At 35.0% G+C, this 14825-nt stretch overlaps 2 protein-coding genes across 2 annotated transcripts in view; both read left to right on the top strand.

Annotated features, from left to right (window-relative positions):
- Positions 1–2030, top strand: part of lyst (lysosomal trafficking regulator) — an 81487-nt gene extending 79457 nt beyond the window's left edge. The window contains exon 54 of the mRNA XM_042737589.1: positions 353–2030. Within this exon, the coding sequence (XP_042593523.1) occupies positions 353–491 (139 nt within the window). The 3' untranslated portion in view covers positions 492–2030. The remainder of the gene's footprint in view (positions 1–352) is intronic.
- A 1297-nt stretch (positions 2031–3327) lies between these two features.
- Positions 3328–13542, top strand: LOC109112147 (guanine nucleotide-binding protein G(I)/G(S)/G(O) subunit gamma-4). The gene is made up of 3 exons (XM_042737588.1): positions 3328–3397; positions 5054–5161; positions 11694–13542. The coding sequence occupies exons 2-3, from the start codon at positions 5063–5065 to the stop codon at positions 11820–11822; spliced, it is 228 nt and encodes a 75-aa protein (XP_042593522.1). The 5' UTR covers positions 3328–3397; positions 5054–5062; the 3' UTR covers positions 11823–13542.
- The last annotated feature ends 1283 nt before the right edge of the window (positions 13543–14825 follow it).

The following is a 14825-nucleotide window of genomic DNA, read 5'->3' as shown; positions in this document are numbered from 1 at the left end:
AATAAAATGTATCTCAGTTTCCACATAAATATTGTGCAGCACAACTGTTTTCAACATCGATAATAATCAGAAATATTTCTTGAGCGGCAAATCAGAATATTAGAATGATTTCTGAAGATCATGTGACACTGAAGACTGGAGTAAAATTCAGCTTTGATCACAGAAATAAATGACAGTTTAACAGATATTCAAATAGAAAACAGCTATTTTAAATTGTAATAATATTACACATTTTTACTGTGTTTTTGATCAAATAAATGCAGTCTTGGTGAGCAGAAGAGACTTAAATCTGAATGCCCGGTAGTGTAAGTGTCTCGTGGTTAATGATGTTTCCTCCTGGATTCTCTCTCAGCCTCACGTTCTCATGTGACGGTCATCACCTCTACACGGCTAACAGCGAGGGTACGGTGATCGCGTGGTGCCGTCGAGACCAGCAGCGCTTTAAGCTGCCCATGTTTTACTCGTTCCTCAGCAGCTACGCTGCAGGCTGACCCGCGTCACGCCACCCGTTACCCACACCAGACGGACGCTGAGAGCGACCCCGCCGACCCAGGAAGAGGAGGAGCCAGCATGCACTAAGCCCCGCCCACGATCATCGCCATAGGAACAGACGGCACTTATACCATAAACAGCAGGGGCTCGTGAGGCAGAGCGAACGCAGGCCTTTCCCGCATCATTTCTCCTCGTCTGTTTTGACTGATTCATGTAGTATTTGTGTTGTTTGATTATGAAAGCTGCTACAATCTGGTCTGCCCAGACCGAACGTTTGAAGGCCTTTACTTCTTTTTGTCCCTCGTCTCGCCCACCCATCGCCATCCTGAGAATAGAAATCCCGCTTTCGAAGCCAAACCAGACTGCAGTCATCTGAACACTACCGTCCGTCTGCGCTCCTGCAGAAGCAGCATTCACGATCCACGCGGCAGCTTTTAAACAGACGATTAAAAACCGGTGCATGAGTGACATGCAGCGGCGTAATGAATGTGTGCACGCAATGCCTTCTTAAACCTCATCCCTCATTATTCTCAAACAAGGATGAAAGCCACAATCTCAACGTCTGGTTCTTGTTCTTCATTATAAAATGCACTCGGGACGATCTTATGAATGTCAAAGGTGTTCGTCGCCGACTGTGCTAATACTTATCCCGTGCTTTTCCACCTGACTTTGACCACATCCAGTTTGTAATAGTTCATTAAAAACATGTTCTGCTTTCTTATTTTCTGTTCCAGTTTTATATGTTGCATGTTATGATCATTATTTAACACTGGCGATACAATATAAGGTTTAGTCAGATCTACCTCTAGGCCCCTCTTACAAATAAAAGACAAATTAATAATGGTAACAATAAAAACAACCTGTTTATTGTACAATGGTGACACTATATCCCTAAAAAATACAATTTGTTGTGAGTACAAATGTTTCAGATGCTCTTGAAGTCTTAAATGTGGAGGAAGAATCACTGAATTTGACTCCACCATCTAAACATGTTCCAGAATGTTGTTTGTCTTTGTTTCCTGTTCTGTATTTGCTGTAAGCATGAGTCTTACATTACACCTGATTTAATTATCTCCGCTTACATTTTAGTGTTTACTAGAAAGGGAATGCTTTCACCTTTTCCCCCATGACTACTTTGTCTTTCATTATTATCATTTGTATCATTTCAACCCTCAAATTAAGTAAATCCAGAAAGAGTTGACTAGTTAGGGAGAATCATCTGGTGTTTACACAGCCCTGTTATGTGTTCGCTTTTTGTTTTTGAATCTATTTTCCATGCATGTGTCACATTTCTCTATTGTTTCTCGTGCACGGTATTGTCATGTTGGCTGAGTTTGTGAAGCGAGGCGTGTGGATTTGTTTGACATAACTATCACGAAAAGGCTTATTGTTGTTGTTCTGTTGAATTAACAGTGGTTTGTGTAATTTAAGATTGATATGTTCACCAAGGCCTGGCTGGGACATTCATTTCGTTTTTTTGTATTTATGAAATGTAATAAAATGTCACCTATATATAATATAAATATTCAAGAAATTTTGATTCAGTTTGTTGCACTTATTTATTCTGTACAGTGTTTTTTTTTTTTTTTTTTTTTTTTTTTTCTGCAGGGATTTCATAGAAGAATCTTGTAGTCACCCATTTTTCTTAATATGAAGAACACTTTACGGAGTTAAGAATGGAATGGAAAGGTTATTTAATCAATTTTATTTGAGATGCAATATGAACATGAAGTATTATGGTAAAAATTGAGTTTATGCTTAAAACAAGTACAAAAATCTGCCAAAGAAGTATAATGTCTTTGTTTTTTTCTAAACCCACTGGCAGATATTTGTTCTTTTAATTATATACACTTCATTTTGATGAATTTCTGATGAAGAGATCTGTACGAAGTCATATTTTGAAGTGTTGCTTATAGAACTCATTTATGTTTAGAGAACATGACACAAGTGTTGCCTTAACCTTATTCCATAAATTTTCTTCACTAGATCTTAAGAAGTGTTACATTTACCTTCATAAAACCTGCAGAACCCCTGATTCATGGAACCACATGCCAATAAAGAGCCTTCATTTTATATATAATCTATATTTTTTTTTCAGTTCTGCACTTTTAAAAAGGGCCCAAAAGAGGAATTTCATAACAATATCACAGAAGAACCGTTTCTGGTTCCCCAAAGAATCTTTCAGTTCTGAAAAGAACCAGTTTTCTTAGTTTAAAAAACAACAACAATAATAATAATAAAGAACCTTTTTCACAATATACTGTAAAGTGGAAGAGAAAAAAAGATCTGTAGATTAACTTTATTTAGATGAACTTTTTTTGCAATGTAAGTGTTCCATGGATGTCATATGTTTCCTTTAACAATGAATTTGAGTCTATATTGCTCAGTTCTTTTCTATTGTGCTTTATTATGTATTATTCTGTTCCATGGTAACTGCTTATATTCTGAACTAGTATTCTATTCTATTTTATTCAAGTTCCCAGCTGTATTGTGTCTTTGCTTATTAATAAAACTTGCTATAATACCGTGTTACGTCACAGCGCGAGCGTCTCGGAGGCCGTGACGTCATCTCGGTGACTGGGAGACCCGGTGATGTCACGGTAAGCAGGGAAACCTCACGTGCCTCCGGTGCGCCCTGCAAAAAAAAAAAAAAAAACCCGAGCCCTAACGATCCTCCGCCGATATTAACGCGCGCCCTCCGCGTCCGGCGGGCTTCTTAAAGGCGCAGCGACACCTGCGTTCGTGCGTCACGTCGAGGTTCCCCTCGCATCTCGTCCAGCGCCGGAGCAGGAAAGCGCGGAAATATTCGACGCTTGGCGGATGAACCGCGTTTGAGGTGCTGCGGGTCTCTCCTCGTCGCGTTCGGGTGGAGTCGAGCCACATTCTGAGCAGTGACACACTTCAGGTGGGTGTTCGCACGCGTTCTCTGTGCTAATTACCTTAAACCGCGTTCCCTGTTCTGTTACATTAGAACGTTTTTGTATCATTCGCTGCGCGTTTGTTACAATTCCGGCGCGAACGCGGCTGTATGTGTGACGGGTTTAAACGCGCTCAGTCTGAAGGGATGCGGGGTGATGGTGGTGATTTTAGGGAGTAGTGATGCTGGAAGTGCGTTTGAATCCACCTTGAAATCGAAACGATCTGTGATGTGCGAAGCGTTCAGATGGCCTTGACTGAACGGGTGGAGGAACAATCATCACGACCCTCGCGTGTTTCTCCTGATTCTAGGTTTCATGTCGCTTACAGATAATAAGCATTATGAAAGCTAAAACAGCTTTGGGGTGAATCTGGTTTATTTCTGTGATGCTGAATTGTGAAGCGTGTTGCTCCAGCGCTCCTGGCCTGTATTCAGCCTCGCTGTGGCTCTTGACTGTATGTAGGCTACATGAGCACGATGCTTTGAGCTTCAGAAACGCCTTTATAACCCTCGTGTTCTGATGATGTTGCTCTGTAGAGGATTTATGTGTAAAAATCATTTAAAAATGACCCTGAGCTGCTCGTCTGACCGTTTTGAAAGGTTTTATTGGAGCTGTTACATCACAACATTGGCATAGTCTTGAGAAATGTGATTGTTTGGTGCAAAACACACTGTACAGGATTTACAGTTCTGGAAAATTCACGGAAATTAATAAAATCATCGATAATACACATCCATACACCGCTGTAAGTGAGAGTGTGTATTGTTTTTGTCTCTTCAAGGCTACATTTATTTGATCGAAAATGCTGTAAAAATTGCTAAATGTTTTTATGATTTAAAATAACAGACTTTTGCTATAATATCTGTTAAAATGTAATTTATTTCTGTGATGCACAGCTGTATTTTCAGCATCATTACTCCAGTCTTCAGTGTCACATGATCTTCAGAAATCATTCTAATATGATGATTTGCTAATCAAGAAACATTTCTGATTATTATCAATGTTGAAAACAGTTGTGCTGCACAATATTTTTGTGGGAACTGTGATTAAATCATTCTTTGAATAGAACAGCATTTACTTGAAATAGACATCTTTACTGTCACTTTTGATGCATTCTAAATAATGCATTATTATTATTATTTTTGAATAAAAAACTCTTACTGAACACAAACATTTATTGGTGTGTGTGTACAGTATATCAGTCATAAATCCTGTCACATGGTTACAGTAAAGTACTGTGGTAATACCATGGTAAAGTGCTGATTTTTTTTTTTTTTTTATTTGACCTTTTACATTATTAAATTTTGACCTCTTGAGCATCTATACGTTTGCATGAAGAACTATAAAAACTCATTCTTTTTGGCTAATTGTCTATTAAGTTTTGTTTAGTAAAAATTATATATATAGCCTACCATGGTATTGAATAATTACAGTCTTCACATGCAATGTTATTTACTTGATACACCAAGGTCCTCATAAGAATACCATGGTACTACACTGGTACACCATAGTGTAGTCTTTAAAGTGTAAGATCTAATATAGCTGTGATTGTGTGGAGTTGAAGTTTGGCCTGATGTGCTGTAAGAACACAGAAGCAGCTCACAGACTCGCAGTAGCTCAGCTGGTGTGTGTTCTGTGTGCAGGACTCGATCATGAAGGACGGAATGGCTAATAACAGCACCGCCAGCATCTCTCAGGCCCGGAAATCTGTGGAGCAGCTGAAGATGGAGGCGTGTATGGACCGGATAAAGGTCTGTGTGTTTTAAACTCAAAGCTGGTATTGCAATAAACACAAATAATTGTGAATGATTATTCAGTGCACAATTGTTATTTATTTTAAGCTTGTATTGCAATAAACTCAAATGCAGTACAAAAAATTGTGAATTAGTAATCAGTGCACAATTGCTATTTATTTATTTTATTGTTTGTGAAGATAATATCGTAAAAGTATTGTATGCAATTCATTGAAGTATTATTGTTATGATTATTTTAAATTGCAATAAAAATCATTCTACAATGAAAATCCCACTAAACAAAAAAAAAAATAAAAAAATAAAAAAAATAATACAAAGAAAAAAACAAAAACAAATAAAAAAAAAACAATAAAAAAATTAAAACAACAAGCAATACATTCCACCCTAAATCACAAAACCAAAAATAAAGGATAAAAAATATTCAACAATAAAAAACAAAAAAAAACATAAAGATACATTTTTCGATAAAAATAAATAGGCTTTCCATTGATGTATGGTTTGTTAGGAGGATAATATTTGTCTGAGATACAACTATTTGAAAATCTGGAATCTGAGGGTGCAAAAAAATCTAAATATAGAGAAAATCATCTTTAAAACTGTCCAAATGAATTCTTAGCAATGCATATTACTAATCAAAAATTAAGTTTTGATATATTTACAGTAGGAAATTTACTAAATATCTTCATGGAACATGATCTTTACTTAATATTCTAATGATTTTTGGCATAAAATAAGAATCTATAATTTTGACCCATACAATGTATTTTTGGCTATTGATACAAATATACCCCAGAGACTTAAAGAGGTTTGTCTGACTAGGGAAGTAAAAACACTTCAGGTTTCATGTTGACTGTCATGTGGCCATTTGTTCCCGCCTCCAAACTCACGTGATTGGTGGAGTCAGAAGTTAACATGCTATTTTAATTCATCTAGTGTCCCTTCATTAACCCTCTAAAGCAATCATATTTAGGGTGCAGATTTGTAAATCAATGGCCTGCTTACAACAAATCATATCCCATCGTGCATGACTCGTGATGACCGCAGCATCTGGAGATTTGTTGTGTTATCTGCTCTAATGTGCCCGGAAGACTAAGCGAGTGCTTTAAGAAAGCGTCATGTAGCTATCAGCTGTAGTTGTGTGTGGTCTGTAAACCCGAGGGATGAGAGACGGAGCGAGCGTTTAGAGGAGCGTTTACAGGCTCAGCTGTGGCCTTTAGCTGTGAAGAAAGATGGATTCTGCAGAGGTTTCTCATCTGTCTGCTTCAGCGTCTTCCTGCAGATGCCAGATCTTTTCTGACTCACATCAGATATGACTTCTGCTTTTAACCACTGGGAAATATTTGGGGAAGGAATCGATAGGTAGACTGATTCTTTATTGATTCGCAATTGCAAATCTTCAAGTCTGTGTTTGAATCAACACAATAAAACATTTTATAATCCGTGCAAAATTCCTAATGGAGTCTCTGTTGCTGCGTTTAATATTAAAATCAACTAGAAATTACATTTACAACCTGATATATTTAACATATATAATTTCTTACATGCATGTGTTTTTGTGTATGTATATTAGTTAACATTTTAATAGTTAACTAAAACCTTCAAAAATCATTTTTGTTATTTGAACATTAACTGAAATAAAATATTTACTTATTTATGCAATATTTTATTAAGTGTTTTAAATGTTTATATAAAACATTTTATTTTTTCAACCATTTTTATTTTCATGTAGTAACTTGATGTACTACAATAACTAAAAATTATATAAAATCTAAAATTATATAGACATTTAAAAATATGAAACTGAAAAAACTTTTTAAAATTAAAAGTTTAAAATGAAGCAAAAATTACAATTAATTCAAAATATTGATTAAAACATTATTTTAGTGATACTAAAGTAACATTGCTACACACACATGTGTGCATGATGTATATGATACAGTATATGTTTCAAATGTTTTTTTTATTTTCACTAAATGTCTATAATGATTAATAATTTTTTTAATACCTAAATAATATTGTAGTACATCGTTAAACTACATGAAAATAAAAATATAGTATATAAACATAAAATACTTAATAAAATATTTTATTTTATTATTTTTATTTTATTATTTTATATTTTATTTTATTTTATTTTATTTAGTTATTTTTAATATTTTATTTTATTTTATTTCATTTTATTTACTTGCATTGATAAATCATTCACAATAAGACCAGGCATTGTGTTTTAAAAACATAAACAGAGTTCATTTTGAGTCATGTGATTGGAAGTTGTAAATAAGTGTCAGGATTGTGAATTGTCATAAGTTAACACACAGATTCCCACAGTAATCAGTAGAAAGCGTCTCATCATCTGACCGCTGCTCGTGTCTCGCGGCGTCTCGTCCTGAAGCTCGTTTATGTCCCACCTGTTAATAACATGTGTTTTATCACATAGGATTAAACAGGATTGTGGGAAGTGTATGAAGGGTATGAACTCTCAGTGATATTGAGTTCTCTAAATCATATTGAGCTGTTTCTGTGTGGACGAGAGCGAGTGTGTTCATTATTCCTCCATCACATGTGATATGTGTTAATTAGTGAGGCTCGTTCATCAGCGGCTGGTGTGCTGTAATTACAGCCTCGCAGCGGCCGGCCGGAGCTCATGGATCCTCCTCTGTGTGTGAACACTGTAATACTGCATTAGGGCTCGACGGGACACTTCTGCTCCTGTAAATCTAGAAGACTTAACAAATGACACTTTTTAAGTTTGAAATAATTATGATTTTTATGTTTTTGAAGGAAGTCTATGCTTCTCACCAAGGTTGCATTTACTTGACTAAAAATACAGTAAAAACAGTAAGTTTGTGAAACATTATTACAGTCTTAGCTGTGTTATTCCTGTGATGTGCAGCTGTATTTTCAGCATCATTACTCCAGTCTTCAGTGTCTGATCTTCAGAAATCATTCTAATATGCTGATTTGATGCTCAAGAAACATTTCTGATTTTTATTAATGTTGAAAACAGTTGTGTATGATATATATGAAATATGTTTTAAATGTTTTTTTTTCACTAAATGTCTATAATCATTAATATATTTTCTAAATGCCTATATTTTATTTTATTTTATTTTATTTTATTTTAAATAACTTGCGTTGATGAATCATTCACAATAAGACCAGGCAATTATTATCAATGTTGAAAACAGTTGTTCTGCCCAATATTGTTTTTGTGGAAATTATGAGACCCTACCATTAAAAGGTTTTTACGGAAAAAAAAAAAAAAAAAAAAAAAAAAGGACTACTTTTAATCACCTATTGACCAAATGTGTTACAGTAATGTATGTTGACATTTTTGTTACAAAAGATTTCTATTTCAAACAAATGTTATTTTATTTTATTTTTTACTTTCTATTTATCAAAGAATCCTGTAAAAATGTATCTGTTTTTATTCACAAAAATATTAAACAGCAAAATCTGTTCAACATTGATTAAAAAAAAAAATAATAATAATAATAATTGAGCTCTAATAATAATTAACAAAAACAAAATAATAAAATATTCATAAAATATAAAATATTTTTTAAAAAAAATTTTTATATACAAATAGAAAAAAATAAAAAAAATTTAAAAAATAAAAATATTACTGTTTTTACTGTATTTTTGACAAAATAAATTCAACCTTAAATATAATTTATTATAACACAAAAACATTAAAGGGCACCTATTTATGCCCCTTTTTACAAGATGTAATATTAGTCTTGTGTGTCCCCAGAATGTGTCTGTGAAGTTTATATATAATTTATTATAACATCTGGAAAATGTCATTTTTGCTGCATATTCCCGCCCCGCCTCCAGAAGAGAGCGTAGCTTTTTGTTTTCAATCCCCCCTTCCCGAGAAAGAGAGCGTAGCTTTTTGGTTTTCCATATACCGACACTTTGAAAGCCCGCCCCGCAAATTACAAGTAGTATAATGGGTCCCCACTTGAAGAGATTGCGTAGCTTTTATGTTTTCAATACGATTGACTCATGAACACTTTTAAAGCCTCCTCTCTCTCACTCTCACTCTCTCCTCGTGTCGTCGATCTCGATATTGATAACTTTTTAAATGATATATAAATTATTAAAATCAAATATACATAGGAGTATAATGGTTTTTTTTTTTTTTTTTTTTTTTGTTTTTTGCATTTAGTAGACGCGTTTATCCAATACAATGTTCATATCATTGGTTCCCGGGGATCGAACCGCCAACCTTGCCTGACTTTTTTTATATATATATATATATTGGGCTATGATTCAACGAAAACACATCCAAAATTAAAAGTTTTATCATTCAGTATACGCCTTAATTGCAACTTATATAGGTATATATTTTTGTTTACAGCGTGGTTAAAAATATATTTACATGTAGTGGTCTTAACCATGGAAATTCTACAAACAGCTATATTATGTAAACAAACTTTTTAGCTATGAACAATAAAGCCATAGAGTGTAAACATACATTTTTAATAATTATATATATATATATATATATATAATAATATATATATAATTATATATATATATATAAGGTATTCCAATGTATTTAAAGGAATTATTATGGTGCATGTCCCAAAAGCAAAATAATTCAATATACTCATAAGCGTAAGATATTTTAATCATAGTTATTTTTCTCATCGTGAACCATCTGGCTGTACCATCTGGCTGTGAGCGACACACACACCGCTCGAGCTCCTGATTCACATCCAACAGCTGCGTCTCTCTCATCATCAGCTCTCAGATGAATCAAACTCTTTACTGGACCATGTGCTCCTCCGAGGAACAACACAATAACAGTTATTCACTAAACATATACCACTGACTGCAGCACTCAATTATTCATTCAAGTTATAGCTCCAGCTGAACTGACCTTCAACATTCTGTATTGAGAATATTATTACAAGTAATATCAAACATTATATCATTTTTGTATTACTGATAAATGATCGTATGCTGACCTACGGATAATATTTCAGCAAAAATGTGTGTGTTTTCTATCAGTTGTTCAGAATCAGATTCATGTTTTTGATTCGGTCAAACGTGTGTTTTGAAATGATTCGTGATTCAGTTTGATTCGTTTGATGCACTGAATCGTTTAAATGCAGACGTTTCTCACATCGAAAACAAAACGAGCGCCGGATGAGGCTGATATTCCATTATAGGAAATAAAACACTGTGAAAATCGAAAAAGTGAATCGTAATCTGGTTGCACAACATATGCATGTAGAATATTAACACAGTGAACCAGAAGCACAAAGATATCAATATATACGCCGCATTTAGGATTCAAAACAATTATCAGTTTTCCTAAAAGCTTGAAATGGTCCACAACACTTAATTTACTTCACTTTTTCTCCTTCGTAAAAAATGTAATTCAGACTTTTAGTTTGAGCTGTATGCATTATTTGTATGAAACAATGTTTGTGTGCTTCTCTCTGTCTGTTTTAGGCCAAAATTCTACAAAGGGGCCTAGAAATAGCAGGCAGTGAACGTAATGGACTGTGATAAATGTCATGCTTCGGCATGTTTATTCAGCATGACATTTGCAGACTAAAATCATCCTCTTTCAAACAACTTCTCTTTTTTTGTCTTTGCATAGAGTAAATATTTCTGTACAACAGTCAGCTAATGCTGTGAAAACATGAGCCAGTGCTGTTTTCTCAGAGGAGAGGAGAGCAGATACTGGTCACTCATCACTTATTAGAATAGAGATGGTCCGTTATAGAGCTAGGCACAGATGAGTTTCTGGGGTGTTTGATGAACTACAAAGCATTGTACTGGGATGGGAGGGAGAAAAAGTCATAGGAAAATATTGTTTTTATAATAATAATAATAATAATAATGTTTACTCCGCTCACCAGGGCTGCATTTATTTTAATAAAAATGTTGGGAAAAAAAATTGAATATATGTAAAAAATTTAATTTATGACATTTTTATGTCATTCAGCATTTTTACTCCAGACTTCCATTGTCACACAATTCTTCCGAAATCTTTATTGTAAAATAAAATATTAAATACATTTTTGGAAACCTTGATATACCACCATTCAAAAGTTTGGGACGTATACTTTTTCTTTTTACTTTTATTCAGCAAGGACACATTTAAGAAAGTAACAGTGAGAGTAAAGACATTTATAATGTTGCAAAAGATTTCTATTTCAAATAAATGTTGTTCTTTTGAACTTTGTATTAATATGTCCACAATATATTGTGCAGCACAACTGTTTTAAACACTGATAATAATCATAAATGTCTCTTGAGCTGCAAATCAGCATATTAGAATGATTTCTGAAGATCATGTGACACTGAAGACACTGAAAAAAAAAAACAGCTTTGATCACAGGAATAAATTCTATTTGAACACATATTCACATAGAAAACAGTGATTTTAAATTGTAAAAAATATTTAGGTATTTTTACTGTATTTTGATTAAATAAATGCAACCTTGGCGAGCAGAAGAGACTTCTTTCCAAATCTAAGCCTGATGTAAACCCTTAACTCTGTCCTCAGGTGTCCAAGGCCGCGGCGGACCTGATGGCGTACTGTGATGCTCATATACGAGAGGACCCGCTCATCGTGCCTGTCCCGGCCTCAGAAAACCCCTTCCGGGAGAAGAAGTTCTTCTGCACCATCCTCTGAGGCCGGGCCGGGCTGCAGGTTCTGCCGCGAGGTTTCCGCGTCTCTGGCTGCCGCCGCTGAGCTGTGTTTGAGTGGCAGCCGCCGCATCTGTTGACGGTCCCATCCCTCCTGGACGCCTCTGGGGGGTTTTGGGGGGGAGTCAATTAACTGGCAACCCGGTCAGACCGTCTCATGTCTCGTTAAATAGGTTTGCTATTACTTCGTAATTAGAGAACAGCCTTTCTCACTGCTTATGGGATGAGAGATTTGTGTTTTCGTTTGGTTTTGATAATTTCTTGTGTCACAGAGAATGTGAAACCCTGACGTTTTCTAATATATTTAGATGTTTTTATGAACTTATCTGATATGCATTACTGGTCAGATGTTTGGACACACTTGAGCGAATCTTCAAAAAAATAAGTTTATGCATTAATAATTTACATGATTTTTTTTTTACTTTAAACTGAGGACAGAAACAAAAGAACTCAATATAACAATCGTTACTTATGCATCCATGCATTAATTATATTGATGGAAATATATGTCGAATCATACAGTGGTCATGAAGTCATAAACACAATCCATTTTCCTGCTATCGCAAATATTTATTCATTTGTAGATTTAATAGAAAAGTCATTCTCTCCATGTTTTGAATGATTGAAATTAGTTGTTGACTAATTGTATGAATTTGTTTACTAAACTGGAATTTGATTAAATTATTTTAAAACTTGATTAATGCCCAAAACGAGAAAGAAGAAGCTCAAATGTAAGAGATTTAATTTGTGTTGCATGTTTTAATCTCTCCCGTTTGTTTTATTTCCTAGCTTTCATGACTATTGTCTGTTTTTGAATATTAGTCGTAATAAAAAAAACAATGCATCCGAACTTTTGACTTTGATCTGTATTTAGATTTAAATTCTTATTTTATTGAATTTCTCCTTTTTATCCAATAAGGAGTCATCGCTGCTGAAAATTCAGCTTTGCATCACAGGAATAAATTGCATTTTAAAATAGTTTCAAATAGAATCAGTTGTTTTCAGTTCTAATAATATTTCACAATATTTTACTGTATTTTTGATCAAATAAAAGCCTTCTTGGTGAGCGTAAGAAATAATAGTCGTAATAAAGAACGAGCAGATGTGTCCAAACCTTTGACGTGTAGTGCATCTGTAATGCATTTTCATGTGAGTGATTTCCCATCTCTCCCCATTTTCCGGTACGTTGATATCTGAGATATTTTTAATCAGCTTATGTGAATCAAATCTTATCCGGTTTCCAAATGACATTGTGATACACAGAACCAGATACCTCTGAAAGGCCTCCTCAACATTTGTGATATGAGTAGAGCTTTGAGCCCTTCAGACCCGAGCTCTTGAATCTGAATCAGTTCAGTCTGAACAGTAATCCTCATGATGGTTTCTGGGATGTGTTGTTGTGTTCTCGACTGTACAGGAGCATTTTCTGCCCCGTCTGACATATAAAATCCAGCGGGACGGGAGTTTGTGCCGATAACTGTGAGATCACACCATTTTCCTCTTTATCACAAAGCTTGTTGCTCTGTGTAGGGAAATCAAACTACAAATGGCTCACTTAGAAGTGACTCTACACATTAAAAAATCCAAAACTGAACACTTGCCTATAATTCACTCACTCTCAGGTTAAGATCAGGATGGGTTTGTTTCTCCATCATGTTTGTAGAAATGTAGCATTGCATCAGTGTCTCATCAATGGATGCTCTGAAGTGAATGGATAACACAAAAAATAAAACACAAACAGCATAAAAAAAACATCACAATAATACACAGCACTCCAGTCCATCAGTGAACATCTGGAGAAGACAAAAGATGAAACACATCCAGCATTAAGATGTTTTTAACTCAAATACATAGAGTCCATAATCTATAATAACACTTCCTCCAGTGAAAAAGTGCATCTGCTGTTGTCTCTCACATCAAAATCCAGACACATATTTGTTTAGAGATGTTTAAACGGTGCTTGCTCTGTGCAGATTTCTCTCCTGTTTCATCTTTTGTTTTCTCCAGATGTTAACTGATGGACTGGAGTGGTGTGGATTATTGTGATGTTTTATCAGCTGTTTGGACTCTCATTCTGACGGCACCCATTCACTGCAGAGCATCCGTTGCTGAGCAAATATGTTACATTTCTCCAAATCTGATGAAGAAACAAACTCCTCTACATCTTGGATGACCTGAGGATGTGTAATTTTTCAGCAAATGTTCATTTTTGCCTGAACTATTCCTTGAATATAAAAAAAATGACACACACATCACCTTTAAATGTAGTCAGAGTTAGATTTAAATGACCTTTTTATTCAATGAGAACATCTTCCCACATTCTTTCCTGGGATCAGCTCCCTGCTAATGATTTCTTCACACGTTCTGAATGGCCTTACTGACACTGGCATGTTTCACGGTAGGTTTGGAGTTATTTTCCTCTCCTGAGTTAAACAGCAAGGCCTTTGACTGAAATGCCAAACGGAGAGCCTGCATGTGTGTTTACCTGCTGTGTGTGTGTGTGTGTGTGTGTAGAGAGGTGGTTTCTGAGTGCCAAGTACTGTGACTACGGCGTGTCCTCTACACTGTTATTTCACAGGCTCTTTCCTATTCAAAACAAAGAAACAAAAAAAGCACAATGTCAAATGTTTTTCTTTATATCACTGTAATTTTAGTCTAGCCTTTGCTAATTTATACAAAATCAAGTGTTATTATATCTAATGCGCAGCTCCTGATTGAGGTGTTGCTAGTGTAACCTGTATTAAAGCCCCTTTAACGTGTGCCACGGTGGACAGGGGGTCTTTTTGACACCCAAACTTATCTTAAATCTGAAGATCCACCTCGAAAAGTGCACAGATGTGTATCTGAAATGCGAACGTTGCATGAGATCGCCTTTAAATTCAGAGAAAACTAAGAGTGTGTATGTACGGTGGCTATTTAAAATGATATTGTGTTCTAAACGCTTAATATTTACTTTTATAACAGCGCTAGTGCTCCATGTGTTCAGTGA

The sequence above is a fragment of the Cyprinus carpio genome, chromosome B13 (genome assembly GCF_018340385.1).
Source record: "Cyprinus carpio isolate SPL01 chromosome B13, ASM1834038v1, whole genome shotgun sequence".
NCBI lineage: Eukaryota > Metazoa > Chordata > Actinopteri > Cypriniformes > Cyprinidae > Cyprinus > Cyprinus carpio.
This window is presented reverse-complemented; position numbering and strand designations above follow the sequence as displayed.

Bases quoted from the DNA above. Each gene is read 5' to 3' on its own strand.
- LOC109112147 (XM_042737588.1), top strand. From the start codon at position 5,063: ATGAAGGACGGAATGGCTAATAACAGCACCGCCAGCATCTCTCAGGCC. The intron at 5,162-11,693 runs GTCTGTGTGTTT...CTCTGTCCTCAG, and splicing joins CGTGTATGGACCGGATAAAG to GTGTCCAAGGCCGCGGCGGA.